Source organism: Leptonychotes weddellii, chromosome 3 (assembly GCF_054177405.1).
Source record: "Leptonychotes weddellii isolate Sample4059 chromosome 3, ASM5417740v2, whole genome shotgun sequence".
In the NCBI taxonomy this organism is placed as follows: domain Eukaryota; kingdom Metazoa; phylum Chordata; class Mammalia; order Carnivora; family Phocidae; genus Leptonychotes; species Leptonychotes weddellii.
Window position 1 is genome coordinate 41,396,435 of NC_138371.1, and position 24,857 is coordinate 41,421,291.

Below are 24,857 nucleotides of genomic sequence, written 5' to 3' on the forward strand. Positions count from 1 at the left end.
GGGGATTGCATCACATCACTGTCTGTAGTTTATAGGACATTGGAAAACTGATATAACCTCACTTGATCTCACTTTTTAAAATCTGTGATTAGCGGCCTTGGAATACATCAACTCTAAGCTTACCTATCCTTGTAATATGCTATGAATTTAACGTTGAGACAACAAACTTTTTTCCTACTTGCTGTCCGGGTCATTGTACTTTTCTGGTTTCCTTTCATTACATCTCCATCTTCTTTGCTGTTTCCTCTTCATTTCTCCAACTTATAAATATTGGACTACCCCAGAGTTCAGTCCTTCTTCCCTTTCTCCTTTCTTTCTACACTCACTTACTTGATGATTGCATCTGCTTCCATGGATGTAGAAGCCATGCCTATGCGGAAACTCGTAAGTGTGTTTCTCTAGCCTGGATCTCTCCTCTGACCTCTAGATTTGTCTAACCACCATCTCAGCAAGTCTACTTAGGTGACTGCGAGGCATCCCCAATGTAACCTTCCCAGCCTGAAATCTTGAACACCTCAAAATCTTTAACCTTGACAGTCTCCTCCATCTCAGATATTGCCAACTCTTTTCTTCCAGTTACTCAGGCTGAAAGCTTTGGATTCATGCTTGACATCTCCCTTTCTCTTAGACCACACATCCACATTATTAGCAATTCCTGTTGCCTCTATATTCAACATCTATCTAGAACCCAACTACTTTTCATCACTTCCACTATTACCATCCTGGTGGAAGCTACACTATTATCTCAAAAGAGCAACCACAGCAACACTCTAAAACTCTAAGCCAGATCATGCTGTCCATTTGCTCAATGACTTCTCATCTCACTGAGAGCAAAGGCCAAGATCTTCACAGTGACCAAATAAAAGTCAGGTGGCCATTTAATATCATAAAATCAGAATATTTAGAGAGTTCTAAAATGCTGAATGTCATGAGACATCAAGAAAGTACCCATAAATAGTGCTCTCCCAGGCAAAGCTAGACCAAAGATCACCCTTCCTCTAAGACTCCATACAATCTATCCCCCTGTCTCTTTTGGTGGTCTTTTCTTGTACTACTCTCCCACATGCTAACTGCTCCAATCAGTCTCCCTTTGTTCTTCCTTGAACACACCAAGAACACCCCTCTCTCAATACCTCTGCAATTGCTCTTCCCTCTGTCTGGTATGATCTTCTTCAAGATCTCCATATTGCTTGCTTCATGAAAGACATTTAGACATTTTAGTGGGGGTCTCAGTTAGGCCATTGAAAACATGGTTCATTTGTTCTACAAAGTACAGATGTAAATTTGTGAGTTATCCTCAGTGAAAGTGTTGACTGAAGTTTTGGATATAGCTGAGATTGTCCAGGGGAGATATTAGGGATACTAATGACACTCTAATGACTGGCAAGAGGATGTATCCTTAACATGGTAACTTTTAGACTGTTTGCTGTCATGGCTTAAAGTATCAGCTCTAAATTCAGATTGTTTGGGTTAAAATCTTAACCCCAAATGTTAACTTCTTACTAGCTAGGTGACCTTTGGCAATTTACCTAGTCTTTCATAATTTGTTTGTTTGTTTGGTGAAATGAAGATAATAGTACCTCATAGGATTAATAAGTTTAAGGTGACTAGAACAATGCTTGGTCATATTAATAATAATGCTTGGCTCATCAGTTATGTTGTTACTGTAGGAGACTTCCTCCAAAGCTCTGAACTTCATTCAGAGTATAGGATCTATGAACTGTCTCATAGTCTGGAAACTGGGGGGAAAGTCATATCCTGTATGATTGTTCAACCAAGCTCTCTTTCTACCAGCACTAGAATTGTTTGTCATTATTGTTTATGAAAAACTAAGTACAGCTGTTACAGTCAGCCCATCTAGCAGGACCCAAATAGTAGACCCTTTCTTAATTAGCCACCACCAAAGATATGATATTTCTGAGTTAGGCCTTTTTTTTTAAAAACCATTCTAGCCCTGTTGTGTCTTATAGTTATTCTCACTTTGTTTCTAGTGATCTAGAGATGCTTTTTGGCTTCTGTCCACTCCTGTCATCTCCAATGAAACCAAGAAGCTTATTTCAGCTGGTTTTTTTCTACTTCCATCTCTAGACTAAAGACACACTTCCAAGGAAGTTTTCAAAGGTCTGGCAACATCTCACTATGTATTTCTTAAGACCTTGGTGTTCCATCCTAAGAATATAGTTAGAAGGTAAGTTATGTCTCACATAGGATAAGCCATTCCAACTTTTCTATCTTAATTCTTCTTTAATTCTCTATCTGGCAGGATGTTTGCAATGTCTCAAATCATTTGTTCATTTAATTTGCGCTGCCTCTGAGGCCTGGTTCAGTCAACCAACCATGTTAATAATATAGCCTTTCTAGAATTTTCTATTAACATTCACATATTGGTGAATTTTGTCTAACCTGAATTGCACAATTCTTCCACACATATTGCCCAGATTTTAGAAAATACTATTTAATGAAATTTTTTCATTCTTTTTAAGTGTAAGCCTCCTTCTGAGATTGACTTCTTAATTGTTACACAATGCATTCTGGGATCTGACTCTAGTTATAAATCTGGAGACAATAAGCAGTGGTGGGAGTGAAGTATGAGGAGAATTAGTCTTTTCTTGCAGGCATCTTGCATTTCAAGAAAGGCAGAAATATCAGCAGGCAGGAAATAAAGGGTCCTATTTTAAATGGCTAGAGTAATTTAATGTGAAAGAGGAATATTTGAAGAGAATTCTTTCAAAAACCCCATGCAAATTTCTGGGGTCCTATTACTTCCTAGTTATGTACCAATCAAACAAAGAATTCGAAAACCCATTTAGGTTTATGTTGAAGTTTGCTGATCTGCAATAAATTAAGATTTATATTTGCTCTTTGGTTATCTCAAACCTTTGCAAAGAGATGAGTTCTAAAATATGTTTTTTCATGTTAATATATTTATTTTAGCACAGTCAGGGAAAGGCCATAGCTTTCCTTCTGCACGTTGAGCCAAGAAGATACGGATCTGAACTTGTCATTCTCTTCCTGTGGCTCAGCAATAAAGCAGACACACCTGCATGCTGTCCTGCAATTTCTCATGAAATTTAAATATCCTGTTGCATAGCAGAGGTCACTCACCCTCTTCAGCCTTAGCTTCACATTGCAAATCATTCCAGGCAACCACAGATGTGAGCCCTATCTCCACAGACTGACAAGTTCTCATCTCTGAATGCAAATTGGATTTTCCTATGCTTACCCCTAACCAGTATAATATTTGATCCCAGAGTTTTTCCATTTTCCTGAATTTCTGCTCACTGCCGTTACTGCTATTATCAGTTGCTGGCCTAGTCGGGATTCTTTGTTACAAACCACCTAAATGAACATTGGCTGTTTTAAGTAGAAATGTAATTTATAGATTTTGTCTAAATTTCAGGGAAATTCAGAGAAAGCTATAGAACCCAGGCTCATACAATAAACATATATGAAGAGAAGGCTCACTTTCAGAGCCATATTCAAAATCATACCCCAAAAGCAGCCTGGTGAAATCATCATAAAACGGGACACTAGATGCTATTTTGGGTAAAAGGTTGCAGACAGAATTAAGGTTGGTCATCAAATGACCTTGAGATGAGGAGATTATCCTAAATTGTCCGGTTGCACCCAGTGTAATTATAAAGGTCCTTATAAATGAAAGAGGGAGACAGGAGAGCCACTGTCAGTGTGATGCAATGTGGGGAAGACTTGGCCAAAATACTTCTGGCTTTGAAGATGCCTAAATTTAAAACTCCAAGTAATTTAATTTTAAGGCGTAATGCAAATTGGCTTGCTTTCTTTCTGTCTCTCTATCTCTGTCTCTCCATATCTCTGTATGTGTGTATGTGTATATATAATATTTCTGGAAAGATGCACAAGAAGCTGTTAACACTGGTTTCCTCTAACATGGAGGGTAAGTGAACGTCTTGACGTGACATTTGGCTGATAGAATTTTTATTTTGGAAAGTAGTAGTATTGTTATAAACCATACAGAGTAAGCAAACTTCAAACTATAAAGTCAGATGTGCAAGACCATACTTACAGTAACTAAAAGAATAAGAATTTGAAGGTGGAAAAGGGCCAAGAGGGCAATGAGACAGTGTGTAGCAGTGGTAGAAAAGCCTCGACTTGAATTATTCTTAATTGTTTTGCCAGACCCTCCTTACTTCCAATAAATTACTGGCATCTTCCTCCCTGATTCCTTCCCTTTTGGGGACAACTGAATTTACTATGTTATTATTTCCAGGGATTGACTCAAAGAGCACGCCCTCAGTTTTCACTGAATATGATCTAAAAATCCTCAAGATTCCCCATTGAGCATTATCTCTCTTCTGAACATAGCTTATTATCTCATATTCTTGAGGTCATTGCATTATTAAGCTAGACAGTTAGAATTCAATATGTTTTTTTCAAGAAGATCACCAGAGTTCTAGAGTGTACACATGCATTTCTTGTATCTATTAAAAGTGACAGAAACCAGGAATGTTTTATTATGATATTTTATTATGGGTGTCTGTAGGAAAAAAAAAAAGATCAACAACCACATACAAGCTCACAAAGTTAAATTTCAACACATTCTCTGTGTAACTGTGACAAAAGAAGACCCATTATTTGTTTTTTGTTGTTGTTGACTTTTACAGGATCAAGGGAGAGAGTTCCCCGAAGTGACACACCAATAAATTTTTTTGATAGGAGACATGTACAGATGGTGTGCATTTATGTTTTGAATATAAGGCAACAATTCTGACCTAGAGTTTTTAAAGTGAAAATACATTAGCACCATAACATGTGTCTTTAAAGCCTTCCCAAATATCGGTAATCTTGATAATTTCAGCAGTGACAAGAAAAGAGAAAAGCACCTTTAAAAGCAGTTGATATCCAAGATCAAAATAATTGTAGATTTTAAAATGTTTCTTCAAATTCTTGTACTATACTTTTTACCAATATTTTAGGAAATTATTGTTCAATTATATAAATTTTTTCATCTTCCGGGACTTCTAGAATTCATCTGTATTTCTGACCAGGTTGAGGTAGTTGAAACAGGGAGGTCTTTTCTAATTTCATGTTGACTATTTCAGAAAGAAAGATTATCTTTTAATGGTAAGCCTAGTCATTGCTCTGCAAATGGGATAGGATTCAAAGAATATAACACAGTGTTATTGTAAGAGTGTTGAAGTTTATTTATTATAGCACCATTGAGACATTTTGAAATTGGAATTGGTAAAAAAATAGAACAAAAAGCATTTGAACTGTATTTGGTGTAACAGCAAAAAAAAAATCCTTTTTTGCCAAATTATACTTTTTCCAAAACTTTTGGAAATAAATAACTGGAATTGAGTTGGTCACTTGTACTGGTTGACAAGGTTAGAATGAGAGGAACACATATGGAGTGTGAAATTTTTTGCTGGGGTTTCAGATAGAGTTTGATTTATAAAAAGCAAACAGGGCCAATGTCCACACCAAATTCTTGATCAGGACCACCAATATCATAGGGTGCAATATCTACAATAGGTAGTCTCACGGCCTTGCGCGTTCGATATTCGAAGACTGTTTTGCCCCATTCCCCAGTGTGTTTCTGTAAAAAAGAGGAAAAAAATGTGAGCTATCATGACATTACAATTACTTAGACACTTCCTCTGACTGACCAAGTTTAAAAACATAGTGTGCCCTAAGGGTGTTGCCAACCTGCCATGCTATCTTCCATGCATATGAGACCTCCTCCATTTTAAAGTTATAATCATCCCAGATAATAAACCATATTGGGCTTTTTTAGAGATTGAGAGAGAAAGCATGTGCACATGAGGGGGCAGGGGTCGTGTGAGAGGGAGAGAGAATCTCAAGCAGGCTCTACCCCAGTGCGGAGCCCCACATGGGGCTTGATCTCACAACCCTGAGATCATGACCTAAGCAGAAATCAAAAGTTGGACGCTTAACCGATTGAGCCACCCAGGCACCCTAATAAACCATACTGTTAACCAAAAGCATTATGGAGCTTTAAGGTACATTCAGTAGAGATTGCCAATAGCCAGCCCATTTTCAGGAGGTCTGGTTCTGTCTGGTCACTGCTACCAGGTATATGGTTGGTTTACTAAAAAGTGAATAAGTCTCTCATGATGGAATTTGCTAGTATTAGAAGTGAATTCTCCCTTTGCTTATAAATGATAATAACAAAGAAAAGATTTAAAGCTAACCTTTAAAATTAAAGAGAAAGCAGAGATTTTAGATTGAGTCCATATGATAGCTATTATGGAGAATGTATAGTAACCACCCAGAAGTTTATATTATGAATTTAAATTTCTACTTATTTCATTTCAACTCGTTTCACCTGGAGGTTGGGAAGATATATATTTTTGTGCGTGGTATTTAATATTCCCTGCAATGAACCAGTAGATCCTACATAACTCACACCAAATGTTAACTTTTGTTCACCCTCATTATTTTTTTTTCTTTTCAAAATAGCATGATTAAACTAGAAATGCTAAGATCATTATGGTCCATGCCTTTAAAAATGTTATTACTTACAGTGCAACCATCCTCCAGGACTGTGTATGTGAATTTGCTATTTCCTTCAGCCTTGAATTCACCTTCATTTGAGCCCATCAGCCTCAAGGCTTTCTTTACATTCCCACTGGCATGATCCATGTATGCAATGCTATTCTTGCAGTGATACGTGATGTTCTGGGAGGCCCGGCTGGAGAGAAGTCGGAGGAAGGCCAGCTGGACATCGAGGACATCTTCAGGAAGTTCAGGATTGCCATAGCTAAACTGTGATGGGGAAAAACACAGGTGATCAAACATCTTTGTTGCAACCATATGTCCTAAGGATTCATGTAGTATAGTATGGTCATTATAACGCAGGTTATCCATATATTTTATGTATGAATATTTTATATGTGAATATGTTCTTATTGCATGTGTAACATATAATGCTAGAGTAGAAAAGGTGTTAAGAATTGAAAGAAAGGTGGTTGCATACAACAAATAATTCAATCTAACTTAGCTTTGGGAGAGAAGGTATAAAAGTTATAAAGATAGTCACCTGAATATATTAAGCCATTTGGGTTCTCCTATTTATTAACTAATTCAGCATTGTGATGAAAAACTGGGAGGAATCAAAAAAGTTAGGTAAGTAGGAATGACTTGGTTAAAAAACGGTATATCCATTATTACCTGAAAACCACCATCCATAGATTCTCCAAACCAAACATTTTTCTTCTCAGCACTAGAATCTGTCCACCAGTTCTTACGTGGAACAGTCCAAGGACTGGCATTTATGCACGTTTCCCCAGTTTCCATATTGCAAAATACTTTAATAGCGTCCAACTTGCAACCTTGGTTAGGGTCAACCCAATATTCTCCTGAATAGTCACAAAAGAGAATAATGGGAATCGGTTACAAAATCCAGTAGTGAAGTTGCGGCCAGAATGATTTTGTTTGTTTACCTGGTAAAGCATTCATAATGTTGTTTGTTAATTTACTTGTATTTTATAGTACAGTATAATACAGAAACTTTTTATTGAAATTGTGGAGATTAAAAAGCGTTAGGTATAATAATTAGAAAGCATGAAGTAAAATATAGCTTCTTGATATGGAACAATGATGATATACTTAGCCAAGACATTTTGATTGGTGTATTGTATTGATTGAAATCTCTCCCTCTTTTTAAGACGATTATCTGTTTAATGTGGTTTTGCTAAATAATGTAAGCTTTCTGTCTAATCTAGATTTATGCCAGTAAGTTTAACCCAAAGTCCCTGTGACTGATGTTGTTCTCTTTCTTAAGTAATTTTCAGAAATGACTCCTAACAAAGGCAATGTTCCATGTCAAGGTATCTGAAAGCCTGAAATAATTTTTGCCTTTCAGAAAGAATTAACCCAATATATGTAAAATCTTACAGTATTACGGTATTTGATTTAATTTTATATAAGTCTGGGATGTTTCATTTAACTGTTTCTTAATATGAAAAAGCTAATAATTAGATTTATCGCAAAAATTAATCTCATTAAATAAAGATTGCAAAAGTTAAGTTGCAAATTATGTCTGTATCCAGTTATATAAATTTTGTCCTGAAAACACAGTGATCTATGTTGCTTTATCACTCAAACAACTTTAGACTGATATGCAGAAACATCCCAAACTATGACTTATATTAAAATTTCTACAAGACTACCTTGAAATTTTCCTACATTTGGAATATTTGGATTATTTATGTTCCATCTTAAGGATACCTGCAGTGTATACTTTCTGAAAGTATCAAGCAGTTTCAATTCAACCAACATTCTTTAAGTACTATTTCTGCTATAAAATATTTTCTATTCACAGTGAAACTTTTCTCTTCCCCCAATTCTCATCTAAGCAGCTTTCTCTGTAATCTTGTTGCCATGAGCCTGAAAGACTCCCCACATACCGCTCTTGAGTTCAGGATGGCAAAATTTCAGGTCTCGGCAGTTCCGAGCAGGGTGTTTACGGGACCCATCAGGACTGAGGAGGCTTTCTAGTTGTCCGTTGACCGATTTGAGTGAAGTCATAATCTCCTCGGTGTTGATTTTGAAATCCATCGGTTCATCTCCATAATATGGGGCAAAACCACCAGCTTTTTCAGCCCCTCCGAGAGAACCCATGGCAGCAGCCCCCCCACCACAGCACGGACCAGGAGCACCAGGAGGTCCAGGAGGGCCCGGTTGTCCTGGGTGGCCTGGGGAGCCCTAGGATGGGTAAGAACAGGCATCATGGAGGTGTACTTGCTCTTTGCTGAAAGAATATGTTGCTGGGTCAATACAATGCATTAGAAACAACCAGTATGTCAACATAATTATTTTAAGAAAGGTTTACTTGAGTTGTTTTGTGGTCAAATGATAACCAATGATAATAAATTTGTTGCCATGAAATTTATTGTGTTCCCCTGGGTACAAACCAGTGGAGTGAGAGCACAAATTTTACCCCATCATGTTTCCTTCTGAATAAATTATGTAAACACTTCTAACTCTGACATGCCAGAGGGAATCTGATCAGGAAACCTAGATTCTGATCCCAGATTTGTCATTAACTTTGTGTCTTTGGGCTGATTACTATTTGTGTTCAGTTATCAAATTTGTAACTCAAGGGGATAATGGTTTTTATTCCGTTTATGCCAAAGACGTGGGATAGGAAGGTGTTGGGAATGATGGCATTGGTAGGAAAACAGGAATCATGGAAGCTGTTTGAGAAGATGGGCCACGTGCTTGCCATTCATTACGATGGTCACAATTGTGCGATCTCCAGCGTGAGATCAATGCCTGCGGAGTTCATTTGGCTAATTGGGCTTTTGTCTTTGTTCTGATAATGACTGCTCTCTGATCAAACGGTAAAAAAGGTTTGTTTTTGTTTTTTTCCTCTCTTGTTGTTATAGTGTGATGGCGAAAAGGTAGAGAATCTCTAAAAGTCATTGTTGATTTTCTAAGTTAAGTTGGGTGCTTCTATTGTATTGAACTCACTATCTAGCTTCCAAACCTTACAAAGCATTTCTGAAACCTGAAGACTGTAGCAGATTAAACCCGGATATTTGTGAGTGCAGTCTTACCTCAGACCCTCTTTCACCTCTGTTCCCTCGAGGCCCTGGCGGTCCAATGGGACCCGGATGTCCGCTCGTGCCATCTTTGCCTGGGGGCCCACTGGGTCCAACAGGTCCCTAAAAAATGATCATGATATCACAATGCTAGGATATCTTCCTGCTAGAATATCTGAAAAATATGGATCTTCCAGTATCTTTCTATGCCACTTACTCGCGGGCCTGCAGGTCCTGGGCTACCAACGGCACCTTGGTGACCAGCAGGACCCTGAGAGGAAAAGAAGGGTAAATATGAAGGAAGACTTCTCAAAGATTTGGGAAACTGTACATTCAAGATCAAATCAAGAAACATGGGGGTCATGATGGAATATGATTGCCTTTTTTTTAATCTCCCCATTGCCTCATGCCAACTACTATTTCAACCAAGCCCTCGAATCCATGTCTCATCTCTTTTAACATAAACTTTTAAAGATGAGCACTTTTCTACTTTTGGTCTCCCAGAGTTGCCTAGCTCATCACTTAACATGCACCGAAGGGGGTTTTCTAACAAAGCGGATGCACTTACTGGAGAACCCGGAGCACCTGGATTACCAGGGAATCCTCGATGTCCTTTGATGCCACTAGAACCACGTTCACCTGTTTCACCTTTGTCACCACGTGGACCTTGGGGACCCTTTACAGACACATTTCAAATTAAGGTCATAAACACACATACATATTGGTAAAACAAAATAAAATTGATAGCAACTAAATCTAGTCCATGACATTCTATTAGCTAGAAATCCCACGGACACTGCATACATGCAACACTGAAGATTGTTCTTGTAGTTTTGATTTTGGACTGATAAGTGCACGAAACCCCAGTAGTTGCTGCAAAGGTCCTTGGCCCCAAGGAATTTTAGATCCTGAATTGCCTTCTGTATCATCAAAAGAAAGTTCAAATTCTGTTCCATAGTTGTGTATGTTGTCATCCCCTTTTCCTGAACATGCCAGAAAGTAGAACATTTCTTAGACTCTAGAATGAGTTAAAAAACAACTCACAGGAGGACCTCGGGAACCAGCAGGACCCGGAGCACCAGAAGGGCCAGCGGGGCCCTGAAATAAAAACAGACACACAGGGAATTGTTTATTTATTGATAAAGCTTTGTTTTATTTAGAAGTTAACTTCACTGTGATGGACTAATAGTATGCACACGATTATTAAAAGTTGGTGCCATTTTCTCCTTCAAAGTGCTTTCTCTGTTTATATCTTTACCAAGGGGTCTAAGCAGGAAAGCTGAGAGAGTCTTGCTAATTCAGCCTTGCATTTACCCAGTGAATATACACTTAGACTGATTAATGCTGCTTTGAATTTAGTAACGAATTCTTCATTAACTACTGCCAGAAACTTAGCAGATACCTTTTTTACCCCAGTTGCCTAAGGAAAGAGTAGCATAAAAACGAAAAGAAATGATAGTAGATCATTTGGTTCTCAGATCTGACATCGTATCTTCCACCTACTAATCCCTTTACTGAGGAAAATAGGTAAGCAAAGAAAAACTCACAGTTTCTCCTCTGTCACCACTCTTTCCAGCTGGACCAATGGGACCAGGGGGGCCTGGATGACCAGGAGCACCGGGGGCACCAGGGGAACCATTTTCTCCACGATCACCCTGAGAACAAATTCACAGATCCAACATAAATATGATCAGCAGTTATTACTTTAAGTACACAAACCCACTGCATCTATGTTCATTATACCTTGCCACCGGGAGCTCCATCTCGGCCTGGAAGACCATCCGATCCTGGGTTTCCCTGATTAAAAAAACAAGGAGAAAAGAAATCAAACTCTTTCGAACCATTCAAATACAAGCTAAGCCATGTATTCTCAATGGTAGCAATAGTATCCTAAAGAGGATAAAAATTGGTTCTTAGGACTAAAAAAATCTTAGATATTACAACAGCTGTGGCCCTTTAAAGGGTCATACCTAAATAGATAAGCAGTATACCTATGGCACTAAAATTTCACAGGTGAGAGAGGGAGAAGTGATTAGGAAAGAAAAATATCTAAAAAAATCCTTTGGAAAGAGATAACAAATAAAAGCTTAAGAAACAGTAATTTAAGCTGATAATAGAAATCTACAATTTAAGAAAAGACTTAATCACAAATAACATGCAGCACATTTTCATGCAGGAGGAATGCTATAAATTGGGGCATTCCCCATCCCCAACTTGTGTCTTTATTTAGCTAGCATTCATATTCTTCTCCATTAATGATCATTCATTGGGTAAATATTAATGAACATGAACATTTAAGATTATTCTAAATTGTAATAGAAGGGATATCTTATTAAAAAAAGAAGGAGAACTTTGGCATGTGACAATATTTACACTCTTAGACATTAAGGCACAATTTGACCCTTGCTTAAATACGTTACCAAACACTACCAGGACAATTGGATATTTCCTAAGAACTAGTACTTACGTCTCTTCCAGGTTCACCAGCTGTACCAGCCAGACCAGGAAGACCCTGGGGTCCAGGAGGACCGCGTTCTCCATTGTGACCAGCAGCTCCTGGTTTCCCACTTTCACCCTGTGCATAAAGAAATAAAAGACATTTTATTTTAACTTATTTTACCTTTTTTTAACTTTAAAAATTTTTTAAACTATTTTTTAACTTATTTTATCTTAGCAATCAATATGTTATGAGATGTTCTTATTTTTCAAGGAAAAACTTTGTTTTATTAAAAATTCTATTGAATTTGTTCCTAAAACTATCCCTATCCTTGAGGAAGAGCAAGTTTCTTATATTTTCCAACTTTCCCAGTGACTCTGGATACCAAAAAGCTAAGTAATGACAATGATTATATTATTTAGAATACATTCTAATATGAGATATATAAATAAGACATGGCCATTGTGAGAAAAAAATAATGATTAACCATCATGAAATTATAGGTTTGTGGCGACCATCAGAATTAGTTTATATTGGACATCTGGCTCTATCTAAAAAATATACATTTACCAGATATGTTCATATAAATTGAATATGCTTAAATGTTATATCTTCATTTCATTACAATATTATATGACATTTTGTTTAAAGAGGTGCTCAAAGTGTCAAAATGTGAGCCCTAATAATACAGAATTTTATTACCCCTTTTGGTAAATGGATATTTAAGACAAATAAGGATAAGATGCTAGGATGTTACAGTAATATTAGGGAAAGAAAATTAGAAGTGTGAAACAAATTGAGTTGATGGAAAACTGGTATTAATTAAAGGCTTTCACAGGTCTATAAACTGACTATTTTCCTCTTCAAAACTGACAGTCAACAAAGTAAAGAATGCTCACACATCTCCTAATGGAGGTACTTAAGGTGGCAAGATATTTTCTGTGTTATCAATTTCTTAGTGTTTATGTTCAAGGCTGCCCTATGATGTGCATTGTTTTTGTGTTCGGCAGCCTTTTGATAATATGCATGCTTCCTGAAAATCTGAACATATCAAGAATTTGCATCTTTTACAGGAAAATTTGTTCATGACACGCTTGCTATGGTTAAGTGATCTCCGAAGGCTATCAGAGGAAACCAGAGTCCAGGGCAAGATGGCCACACTCACCTTGACACCCTGTGGGCCTGGGCTTCCCCTAGGACCCGGGATGCCCGGTGGTCCCGCGAGACCCCTGGCTCCGGTAATCCCGACACTTCCCAGTGGGCCTGGAGGTCCCTGTTGAACAAATAAGAAAGCCTTAGTTCTTCTCTCTGTGATTAGGTTTTCCTCTGTGGAATTCATAATTCAAAACAAAAGAGTATTGTCAACCCATAGGGCACCATAGCCACTCACCGGGGGGCCCTGGGAGCCGGGGGATCCCTTCTCGCCGGGTTGGCCAGCATCACCTTTAGGTCCAGACACTCCAGGGTTGCCGGGAGCACCATTGTTACCAGGTGGACCGGTGGCCCCGTCCTTGCCTGGAGCACCGCTGGGGCCCGGGGGGCCTGGGTTACCCTACAAAGACATTTTTTGAAATTGGAGTGTTTTATACTGAAAAGTGAATATTTCTTCCCTCTTTTACCTGCATTTTAGATGGGATTTAATCACAGAGAAAAGTAGCAATGGGTAAGTTTCTCCTCCTATGCATATATGAATGTTCTTTATGGAATAAAGAAAAAATATTTTTAGAAAAAATACTTACATTATTACCAGGAGGACCAGGAAGACCACGAGCACCAGGGAAGCCAGCAGAACCCTGGGAAATGATAATATATTTTTGAATTTCAAAAGTGAAGCAGAATGAATAATAAACTACTAAAAACAAATATAAAGGATAAGAAATGTGATCTGCATTCTACCCTGGGATCATTTATGGTTTGTTTTTTTTTTTCCTTTTAGAATTTACATATAACATATAATTAAGGGATTATAGTTTTTATACTCTCTTTCAGGATCTAGTGATTTCAAGGCAGTTTTTATACAGATTGGTATTAATTACTGCTTTTGAATCACAGTTTAGAAAATACTAGTTAAGAGAGTGAATACTTACAGGACCACCAGGACTGCCGCGTTCACCTTTGACGCCCTGGGGACCAGGGGGACCCTATATGGAATGGAGGTAGTAATGGTTCATCAGAATTCCATCACACTCAAAATTTGAAAGAAGCATTCAGCCTTTGAAAAACAGGAATTCTACTTATTGTGATAATCATTTTGCAACATATACATATATCAAATCGTTATGTCGTACACCTTAAACTTGTACAACGTTATATGTCAATTGTATCTTAATAAAACTGGGGGAGAAAAACTACAACAGACCTACAAATGAACAAACAAACAAAAATCAACAAAACAGTAACTCTGGGTAGGAAGTGGTTAGAACAACTTGATTGGGGTCATATCTAGACTATTAGAGCCAAGCTTCAAAGTCAGAACTGTACTCCTAGGAAGATGATACTCTTGTCACCTTGACAGGCTCTCTCAGTATGAAGTCTTGGACTATGGATACACCAAAGTGCTTTCCATTTGAAAACTGAATGAAAGAGAATACTCACAGCAGGCCCAGCACCCCCAGGGGGTCCTGCGATGCCAGGGGGCCCTCCTTCACCTTTCTCACCAGGAGCACCTCTTTCTCCTTTAGCACCAGGCTCACCATTCTGTCCCTACATTCAGAAATGACAACGACCTGTGAGCTGACGTCCTTCCCAATACACTTGGCCTATCAGACTCTTTCTTCAGAAAATAGAATTCTTCAGGTGGCAAGATGTTGAAATAAAATTGGAAAAGGAGGTTCTCTGAAGATAGGCTAAACCAAAGTGAATCAAAATGCTTTCATGATAAAAGAAAACTATCAAGAAAATGTTAAAATGGATGTTATTTGTCCTAAGGGAGAAAGCATCTCCAAGGATTGTTCTTTGAAAATGAGCACCAGTAAATTCACTGGAGAAAGATAAGGCCTAGAGCAACTTTTAATTAGTATCATCTTACAATGGAATAACTTTTTAAATTTTCAGAGTGTTTTAAAATCTAGGGTATCATGTGAGTCTCATTAATGAAGCATAAAGGCAAGTCAAGTGTTTTTATCTCCATCTTTTAAAGAGTAAGAGTGAAGTAAAAAACAAAACACAAAACACAACAAAACAAAAAAACAGAAAAAAAAGGGAGGGGTGGGTAAAGTCACCCTATAGGGAATGAGCTGCTGAGGCTTGACTAGAATCCGGATTCAAACGTCTGTTTTTCAGCAAGAGAGTGCTTCTGGGCTGTGTATTCATACTTACAGGAGCACCAGGGAAGCCAGCAGGTCCTGGAGGCCCGTGTTCGCCTCTCTCACCCTGAAGTGAAAAACATTCTCATTGGTCACGGTTGGTCACGGTGAAGACACCTTCCCACAGGGACAATGATATATCATCCTCTACATCATCTTATCTTTCTTTTGGCAGGAAGTATGCAAAGCTAACCAACACGGTGAAACTTGTGAAGACTCTTCCACTTCTCAACAAAATCAGGAGTGGACAACACCAGAACCTTTGGTTCTTTCTGCTTCTGATTGTGATATTATTTACAAGAAAAATAAATCTGAGAATTTTGAAGTGTTTAACACATGCAATCATATGACTTCTAAAAAATGTAAGCATTTAAAAATATACTAAAAGGGTTAATTGAGAAATCAATCAATTAATTAAGTAGGACCATTTATTATGTATCTGTCCTGAGTTGCAAACCCTGAAGGTAGAAAATTTTAGATCTAGAAGGTGCCTCAGGCAAAGATCCTGAAGGTTTAAGAAATATTATTTATAAATGTATATTATTTGTGCCTTTTAAAAATTTTTTCCAGAATTATTTAGGGGAGAAGGCGTGATTTAAAAGGGTCTTTTGTGAATTTTAGATTTAAGAACTTTGACCTTCCTTTGCATGTCATAGGATTCCTGAAAACGGCATCCTGCCATTGAGACTTGGGGCCTGGGGGGCAGAATTGCTAAACAAGGAAGCAGGGATAGCCGCTGCCCAGGTGGCGTTAAAAAGCACACTGAAGATGACTTTAACACTTACAGGGCCACCACGAGGACCAGCTATACCCGGAAGTCCAGGGGCACCACCTTCACCCTGAAAAAAGAGGAAAAAAATATTGCCCTGCATCCAAAAAACGAGGGATATTTTCTTGTTGTTTCTAAGTAATATTAAGTGTTACCTTATCTCCAGGCTGACCAGCTGGGCCAGGGGGACCAATGGGACCAGTAGGACCCTAAAGAAAATAGAAATGCATTTTTAATTTTAGAGATAAAAAGCATCCTCTTTCCTATTAATCAAACAGAGTATATAAACATAGCATTGATTATCTTGGATTTTAGTGACTCATTATGAATTTAGTTTGTAACCTTTATCATACTTTTGAGGGTTTTTTTCTTTTTCTTTTTCTTTTTTTTTTTTGAGGGTTTTTTCTATGCTCACATCACTGTTGAACCATCAGGTAACGATAGATATAAAGCAGGAATTTTAACAAGTCATTTGGGTCTTCTTAATGGTCAGAAAATGGCAAAACATGGTCTAAGTAATCATGATGAGTTTTTAGAACAATAGAAGTTGAGATGAGGAACTCTTCCACCTCACAGAGAGGTAAGTCCCGTTTTTCCCCAGTGGGAACTCACCCGCGGCCCGTCTTTCCCTGGAGCACCATCCACCCCTGCGCTGCCTGGTTCGCCCTGTCAAACAAAAGCCAGAGTCATCAGATTAGAAGCATCCTCAGTGAGACTGCCAAGAAGAAGAGCAACCCTCAAGATGTGCTGTGATGGGTAGGTAGTAGATGTTCTCATTAATAGTTCCTCTAGCAATACATCTCAAATTTCACTTCCTGTAAAATGGTAACATTAAGCAGCGCGTTTTTTTGTTTTTTATTTATTTGACAGAGAGAGACACAGCGAGAGAGGGCAGCACAAGCAGGGGGAGTGGGAGAGGGAGAAGCAGGCTTCCCGCGGAGCGGGGAGCCCCATGCGGGGCTCGATCCCAGGACCCTGGGACCATGACCTGAGCCGAAGGCAGACGCTTAGCCACTAAGCCACCCAGAGGCCCCCGCATCAGCGCTTCTTGCCTTTAACCTATGAAGTTGGTTTTATGCTAGAATGAACAGCACAGCAGTTGGTACCTTGTCACCCTTTGGCCCGAGACCTCCAGGACCTCCTCTTTCCCCAGGCATCCCTTGCAGACCAGGAGTCCCAGCAGACCCAGGTGGCCCAGGGGGTCCAGCAGCGCCCTGAAGTTAAAGGACAAATAGTAAACCTCCAGAAGGAAATGGAGTGCATTTTGTAAAATCTAGGTGAACTGAATCGTGCGGAGTTACCTTTCCTCCTTCGGGACCAGGGGGGCCGGCTCCACCTCTCGGTCCCGCGGGCCCCACAGCTCCGGGAGGTCCTCGTTCACCCGGGGCTCCCGAATCACCCTGGGGGTAGGAATATGGAATAGCCCTGTTAGCCAACCCAAGGCTGAAAACAAAACAAAACCACGCTAAGTTGTATTCATTTTGATGCAGGTCAATGGGGGAACTTATATTTTTGAACAATTTGGAAATGGTAGTTATAAAAGACATTTGATCAACGGAGTGAGATGGAAACTGAAAAAGAGTCAGTGTAAAGGAGGAAACTCTGATACCTGGTCTGATGAGCTGCCTCTGACACTGTTGTTATTATTTTATTCACGAGGGCTTTCTTTCTTTTCTTTTTTTTTTTTTAGTTTTTCTACCAACACAGTTTTCCTATGCAGAATCAATGCCCTAGAAAGATTTGTCTTTTGCAATCTCAGGCCCATAGTTGTTTCTGTAGTATTGTTGCATGTCAGAAGATGTGATCTTCCAGATGAAGCACATCTTATCTACTAAAATGTCTTGGGTTACCTTAAGTGTATTCACCAAATAGTTGCAATGTTGTGCTTCTAAAGAAAGACAATTTTGGTTTGATATACTAAAACTGAATCACTAGTCAATTGCTCTCTAAGATGTTGAAATTAGAAAATAAACGGAAATATTTACCTTGCCTCCTGGAGTTCCAGGTGAACCAGATTCACCCTTTGGACCCTAGAAGATTGGCATTATATGATTAGGCCTCTATCAGAATGCATGTTATGGGAATATAAGCAAAATAACACATTTGACTTCCTTGCATTTTGTACAATTTGTTAAATCTCGAGCTATGTACTCTTTATTTTATGGTAAAATTGAAACTTTCTATGTAATACCTATGATTGAATAATTTTTCTCTGTTTTGTTATTGAATATTTAAAAACTAAACGCTAAAACTCAGAAACCATGCATGAGAAAATGCAAAAGTTAATAACCGATAAATGATTACGATTTATTCTTTTGGTTTCTGAGTTTTTTTTTAAAAAAGGGCATGCAACTTACTGGTTCACCAGGTTTTCCATTTTCTCCTGGAGGTCCACTGGTTCCAGGCAAACCCTACAAAAAGTCATATTTGTATTGTGTAATCACTTCAAACACTGCTTACAGAAAAGCTTCTCACATGTATGTTTCTGCAAGGTATTCAAACTGGTCCTAGCAGTCTTTTTAAGGCTAGAAAATTTGTGGCTCTCAAAATCCAGTGACAGAGATGTGACAATCATATCTTCCAAACTTAATGTTTTTCTTCCTCTAGTTTTTCTGTTGCTGTATATAAAAATAAATCGATGAATATGGTAAAATGGATTTAGCTATGTGGATTTATATTATAATAAAAATACGTATAAGCATAAAAAATTTTGCATGCTTAATTAAAAAAATGACTAACGCACTCATTCTGGAATAGAATGTCATTTTTATTTCAAGGTGGAAGACAGACCCACAAATTCTAAGCTTAAGATTAATTATAATTTAGTAGTGTCACAAAAAAATTGAACTCAATTAGCTCAACAAATACAACTCTCAAGGGTAAGACTGAATTGTCTAGTAGAAGCAGAAACCCAGTGATATTTAAATAAGAAGTTCTTACTTGCAATCCTTGTGGACCAGGGGGTCCTGGATCTCCTTTGTCACCACCTGGCCCCTAATGTAGAAAAATATAATGAGATGTTCTGTTATAAAATATCCTTTCATATTTAGTCCACACAGTTTTCATTTCAACAGGCTCATTGCTTAGTGGAAAACTTAATGGTGTGAAGGAGGGCAGAGTTTGGCCTACAGAACTGATGCAATGGAGACATGGACAATATAATCTTTACTTCTAGCTAGTCAGCACTTAGCTAGCTAAGTAACCAAGCTTCAAAACCACTTTGGTGAACTATGCTACGATTCCCAAAGTCTTTCCTCTGCCCTACTCCCGCTGACTTCCATCTCCAAGTTATGTGAGCAAACTTACAGTAGGTCCTGGGGGACCCTGAGGTCCAGTTTCACCATTCTTTCCAGCAGGACCCTAAAAAAAACAAAAGCAGTTAGGGAAACAGAGATAACGGAGATAATAGAAGCCATAGGCCGGAAATGAATGCATCTATAGAAAGCTGGAAATAAGTTAATGAAAACTGTGTACCTGAGGGCCAGGACCTCCAGGGCCACCTCGTTCTCCATTCTTGCCAGGTGCACCCTAAAGAAGTAGCCAGTATTTACTAATTCTCAAAAGGAAATCATTCAGTGTCTTATTCCCTGATAGTTTTGATCTGCCTCTTCCACACACACATACATGCATCCACAACCCAAAACTACTTTCTAGAACTAGTTTTTCATAAAGTTTGCCACTCTTTCCCCAGAACTCCCCCCCCAAAAAAACAAAAACCCAAAAAACCCAAACAACAACAACAAATACTCCCTGTCTCACATGGTATTTTGATTTTCATATATTCTACTGTGCTTTGAAATAGAGATCAAATTTTGGCCGTCTCTGAACTCCCATATGGAAAAGAAAAGCCTTCTGTCAAATATTTATTGAAGAAATAAAGGAAGGAACTCACATCATTTCCTTTAGGACCAGGGAAACCCATGACACCAGGCTGACCTCGGGGACCAGATGGGCCTGGAGGACCTGGTCGACCACTTTCTCCTTGACTTCCCTAATGAGAAAAAAAATTACATTAACAAGGGTTTGATAAAGATCTCATCAAAATATGCAATATATATGTATATATACACATATATGTATATATGTGTGTGTGAGTGTGTGTGTGTGTGTGTATATATATATCAAGGCTCTATAATATGCATCAATGTTAGGCCAAACTATGCATTCCATTATTCACTGGGCTATAAAATGAGATGTTAAAAATGTACATACGGGAGGCCCTGGTTTTCCATCGCTGCCTGGCCCTCCTGGGCTTCCGGGCATACCCTAAATTGAAAAGGTCAGTCAGTCAGGTGATTTAAAATGATAATTAAATATATATATGTATCTGTAAAATTTTGAGATTTCATAGGTAGCCTTTTATTTGCACACATTTTCCTGTCTATGTCTCAGTCAAGTATTCTGTTTTTCTTCAATCAATTCTAATCTTAAGTTATCTTAAGAGTATTTTGTTTTGTTTTGAGGCTGTAAAATATAGTCTGCTTTGAGTTGTCTTTGATCCTCTTTTATTTGCCCTTCTTCTTACTAAATGGCAGTGTCAAGCAAGCGTTTCTTGGTACCCTCATTCCTGGACCTCCAGGGACACCATCTCGGCCAGGTTCTCCAGGAGCTCCTCTGGGCCCTGCGGGGCCGGGACCACCACGCTCCCCAGAGGGACCCTACAAGGTGAAATAAATCAACAAATATGTAGAAGAACCTTCATTGACCTAGACATTGACCACCTTTAGGTTACAATTAGAAAACTTTCTTTTGTCTCTTTTTTATTTATTTATTTATTTATTTATTTATTTATTTATTTATTTTATTCTTATGTTAATCCCCATACATTACATCATTAGTTTTAGATGAAGTGTTCCATGATTCATTGTTTGTGCATAACACCCAGTGCTCCATGCAGAATGTGCCCTCCTCAATACCCACCACCAGGCCAACCCATCCTCCCACTCCCCTCCCCTCTAGAACCCTGTTTGTTTTTCAGAGTCCATCGTCTCTCATGGTTCGTCTCCCCCTCCGATTTCCCCCTCTTTTGTCTCTTAAAGAGAGTTGGTATGCTGCTGACATGCCATAAAATCACTGTCATCTATTAGCTCGGATTATCATATTGGGAGTAGTTTGAGGCAACTTTGATGAACATCACATGTCAGCAATATTCAGTGGGTATCACGATATACTTCGGTGCATATAAAGTCAAATATCTTTGATGATATAAAATCATATTTGGATAGTATTTTAGAGTTTTCAAAGAATTTTCAGGCACTTTAATTGACTTTATTCTTGCAATGATGCTGAAATAAATAATTCTCTATTGACACATAAGTTAATGAATTCTCATAGAAGTTAAATGACTTGCTTTAGTTACAAAGCTAGAAGGACTGAGCAGGGGCTAGAATCATTGTTGTGTACTGGGAATTATAATTATTTTTAAACTCCAATATATTTCCTTCAGATATTTAGGTTTTAGTTAATGGGAAACTGTGTGGAAGAACATAACTATTTGTAGTACCAGCATTTATAAAAATAGAAATTAAAGTTATTTACCTTTTCTCCTGGAAGGCCGTTGGCTCCAGCAGGCCCTCGGAATCCAGGCACACCCTGGAAATAGTAAAAGGCAAATGTTTCAGCCCAAAGCATGAAAACTTTTTCATAATTTCTGAGTAACAATAGAGATGTTCTCATGTTATACAATGCCCCCAAAACACATTTGGGATTGAGTACTCAGCTTAAGAAAAAGCATGGTTTCCTCACCCTGAAGGTCAAGTTCTATGTGGATGAAAGTGATAACTCTTCTCCTTGGAGATGCCTATGGGAAACGTACCCTTTCTCCTGCAGCTCCTGGAAGTCCGTTTGCACCAGGTTCTCCAGGTGAACCATCTTTGCCATCTTCACCTTTAGGTCCTGGAATACCTGGAGAACCAGCTTCCCCCTAAAAAGGATGCCAATAAAGGGATACATTTGGTTGCAAAATTTTAGCGGAAATAAAGAATAACCCATTCTGTTGGGGTAACACTTACACGTTCACCGCGTGGCCCTGGCTCTCCTTTGGCACCATTTTTACCAGGTTCACCCTAAATGAAACAAAATCTTGGTTTAAAAACAGGGAGTACAGACTAAGAAAATCAGCAGTGGCAACTGCTGATCCAGTGATAAAACCAGAGGGAAACCAACATAAAATCAAATAAACAAGTGCAAAAAGTTTGCTGTTTATATTTCTGTTGTGGGACTTGAGCCACACCTTTCAAGCAACTAGGGAAAAAATATGCAACTTACTGCACCACCTCGCTGTCCAGGAGCACCATTGGTACCAGGTGGTCCAGGAGGACCCCGGGCTCCTATCAGTCCAGGAGCTCCAGGAATGCCAGCAGGACCCTAAAAATAGCCCAAGAACACTAACATTAGTTAAACTTGAACTCTCTTTTCTGAAGAGCTAACTTAGACATCACAAATGGGTTGTCATGCAAAATGCAAAGGAATCCAATAATGGGTGTGGATGAAATGAGCGTGGGGGGTGAGGGCAACTTACCATTTCACCTTTCCCACCAGGACTACCATTGCTCCCAGGAGGGCCCTAGAAGGGTAAAAGAGCCTAGTAAAAATAATGTAACTAGGGAATATACATTTGCAAAGTAAATTTATTGATGGGTGTTGGGCTTTGTAGAGATTCGGTGATTCCTCCAACTACAGCATAACACATAAAATGTAGGCAAAAGAATTATCATTATCTGAATAAATTAAAGATAATATGCACTTGGTCTAAATGATTAAGAAATGAATAGAAAAGGTGTTTAATCCTGTTTCTTCTCTGAATTTTTGTGATCAGTGATCAGTTGGAACACATTCTTTGAAGTATAAGATAACTATCCATCCTCCACTTTGTCAAATAAACATAAAATTCATAAATTTTGAAGAGGGTAAACCTCAAGACCCACGAATTTTAGTACTAACCAAATCAGTATTTATCACAGTAGAGTCATTTCAGAGCATCAAGCAACAATTTTTTTTTCAAAAAATATTTCAGTTGATAGCAACATTAAAACATATGCTTTCATGAAAGAAGTGTAGCAACACTCCTCAATGGCCATATTTGTTACTTACAGGAGGACCTGGAGCACCAGCATGGCCCTGAGGTCCAGGTTCTCCTCTTTGTCCGGGGGAGCCGCTTGAACCAGGAGATCCAGCAGGTCCAACTTCACCCTAAGGTGGAAAACCCTAAGCAGTCAGTGTCTTTCGCCATTTGTAATCACTAAGCCAGTTTAAACCCATCTCCCCAATGCAGGAATAGTATGATGATATGCTCTATCATAAGCAAAGAATCATGAATCACGTAGGCACAGAAAAATGCTAACTATGTGTGTGATTATGTGATCTGATTTTCAGAAAGAGACTAGGAAAAGACGAAGAGATATCAGAATAGTTGAATGCCAGGGAATTAAAAATAGGGCTTTAAAGATCTGAATAGGTAAAAAGATATCTACTTGATGGGTAAAATATATATATTATTTTGAAGAAACAATCCAAAGATTTTCTGTTGTTCCAAGATCTATTTTATATTCTTCTATAAAAATGCATGTTTACCTTAGCACCAGGAGAACCAGGGAATCCTGCAGTTCCAGGGGGACCAGGAGGACCCTGAAAAAAATTAAAGACAGTTTCAAGAGCTCTTAATCAAGTAAACAGAAGCTAACGTAACACTAACTAGTAAATAATAAGTTAGCACATACACAATACAGAAGACAATTATGCAGATAAAATAGTATTTATCATCCATGGGTGAATATTATGTAGAGAAACAATGTGGCAAAATACAAGAAAGTAAAATCTAAAGTTAGAAAAGTAGGATCCCCCTGCCTTCCACCACAAATTCTGTAATTTGTGCAATTTACTTAGCCCGAACTCTTGTACTCTTGTTTATAAAATGGAGGTAATATTATTATCTATTTTGCAGAGCGCTTTTAATTGCCATGTCCAGTGCTGGTGATTAACTGACACAGTGAACACTATACAGAAGTTAGTAATTGGCCAAGTATAACGAGGAGTATCAGAATTTCACCTATGGGTTTAGTGTTTCTAGATTGTGTCTAGATTTAGTTTATGGACCTGGTGTCAGTTTGAATGAAATGTTTATGGACACTGTTGAGTTTTAGGCCTATATTCCATATTATTCCAACATTCCATACCACATAATCTCTCATTACACTGAAGCAACTCAGGGTTAGATAAAAAGTTACTTACTGGTTGTCCATCACTTCCGCGAGCACCATCATTACCTCGAGCCCCCTAAAAAGAGAAGTTTGTCTCAAATATCTTCTTAATTCTGAAAAGCCAGTCACGAGTAATGACTAAAATTATTTTTTTTAAAGATTTTATTTATTTATTTGAGAGCAAGAGAGAGAAAGAGAACGACTCAATCCCAGGACTCCGGGATCATGACCTGAGCCAAAGGCAGAAGCTTAACCTGCTGAGCCACCCAGGTGCCCCCTTACTAAAATTCTGACTCCATTGAGTTGACTTTTCCTCCAGTGTATTAAAATCTGCTAAATATATATTTTTAGAGTCAAATTGTTAAAATTCTGATGTATACAGCAATGATCTGATATAGAAGAACTGGGTTCTGTGTTTAACAGAACTAAATGTGAATTAATTGTTCTAATAACATAGGCAAAGTTAACCCTCAAAAAAATTTTCAAAGGAGATAATAACTATAAAACCCTTATTTGTTTCCCTATAGTTATAGCTGCAGGTTTATGGAGGCATCGTTAAATGCTATTTCATGGGAAAGATTTTCCTGGCGATTGCCACAGCCT

General features: G+C 38.3%; 1 protein-coding gene across 1 annotated transcript in view; it reads right to left on the minus strand.

Moving 5' to 3' along the window:
• Positions 1-4,483: 4,483 nt before the first annotated feature.
• The window catches only part of COL3A1 (collagen type III alpha 1 chain), a 39,086-nt gene continuing 18,712 nt past the window's right edge, over positions 4,484-24,857 (minus strand). Inside the window, exons 14-51 of the mRNA XM_081813983.1 lie at positions 24,286-24,330; positions 23,629-23,682; positions 23,149-23,247; positions 22,577-22,621; positions 22,324-22,422; positions 22,068-22,121; positions 21,872-21,979; positions 21,595-21,648; positions 20,616-20,714; positions 20,269-20,322; positions 19,949-20,047; positions 19,531-19,584; positions 19,363-19,416; positions 18,997-19,050; positions 18,414-18,467; positions 18,042-18,086; positions 17,358-17,456; positions 17,163-17,270; positions 16,669-16,722; positions 16,212-16,265; positions 16,073-16,126; positions 15,301-15,354; positions 14,578-14,685; positions 14,070-14,123; positions 13,722-13,775; positions 13,373-13,534; positions 13,148-13,255; positions 12,013-12,120; positions 11,289-11,342; positions 11,093-11,200; positions 10,590-10,643; positions 10,114-10,221; positions 9,763-9,816; positions 9,561-9,668; positions 8,409-8,706; positions 7,171-7,358; positions 6,523-6,765; positions 4,484-5,575 (exon numbers count right to left, since the gene is read on the minus strand). Coding sequence (XP_081670109.1) covers positions 5,429-5,575; positions 6,523-6,765; positions 7,171-7,358; positions 8,409-8,706; positions 9,561-9,668; positions 9,763-9,816; positions 10,114-10,221; positions 10,590-10,643; positions 11,093-11,200; positions 11,289-11,342; positions 12,013-12,120; positions 13,148-13,255; positions 13,373-13,534; positions 13,722-13,775; positions 14,070-14,123; positions 14,578-14,685; positions 15,301-15,354; positions 16,073-16,126; positions 16,212-16,265; positions 16,669-16,722; positions 17,163-17,270; positions 17,358-17,456; positions 18,042-18,086; positions 18,414-18,467; positions 18,997-19,050; positions 19,363-19,416; positions 19,531-19,584; positions 19,949-20,047; positions 20,269-20,322; positions 20,616-20,714; positions 21,595-21,648; positions 21,872-21,979; positions 22,068-22,121; positions 22,324-22,422; positions 22,577-22,621; positions 23,149-23,247; positions 23,629-23,682; positions 24,286-24,330 — 3,450 coding nt within the window. The 3' untranslated portion in view covers positions 4,484-5,428. The remainder of the gene's footprint in view (positions 5,576-6,522; positions 6,766-7,170; positions 7,359-8,408; positions 8,707-9,560; positions 9,669-9,762; positions 9,817-10,113; positions 10,222-10,589; positions 10,644-11,092; positions 11,201-11,288; positions 11,343-12,012; positions 12,121-13,147; positions 13,256-13,372; positions 13,535-13,721; positions 13,776-14,069; positions 14,124-14,577; positions 14,686-15,300; positions 15,355-16,072; positions 16,127-16,211; positions 16,266-16,668; positions 16,723-17,162; positions 17,271-17,357; positions 17,457-18,041; positions 18,087-18,413; positions 18,468-18,996; positions 19,051-19,362; positions 19,417-19,530; positions 19,585-19,948; positions 20,048-20,268; positions 20,323-20,615; positions 20,715-21,594; positions 21,649-21,871; positions 21,980-22,067; positions 22,122-22,323; positions 22,423-22,576; positions 22,622-23,148; positions 23,248-23,628; positions 23,683-24,285; positions 24,331-24,857) is intronic.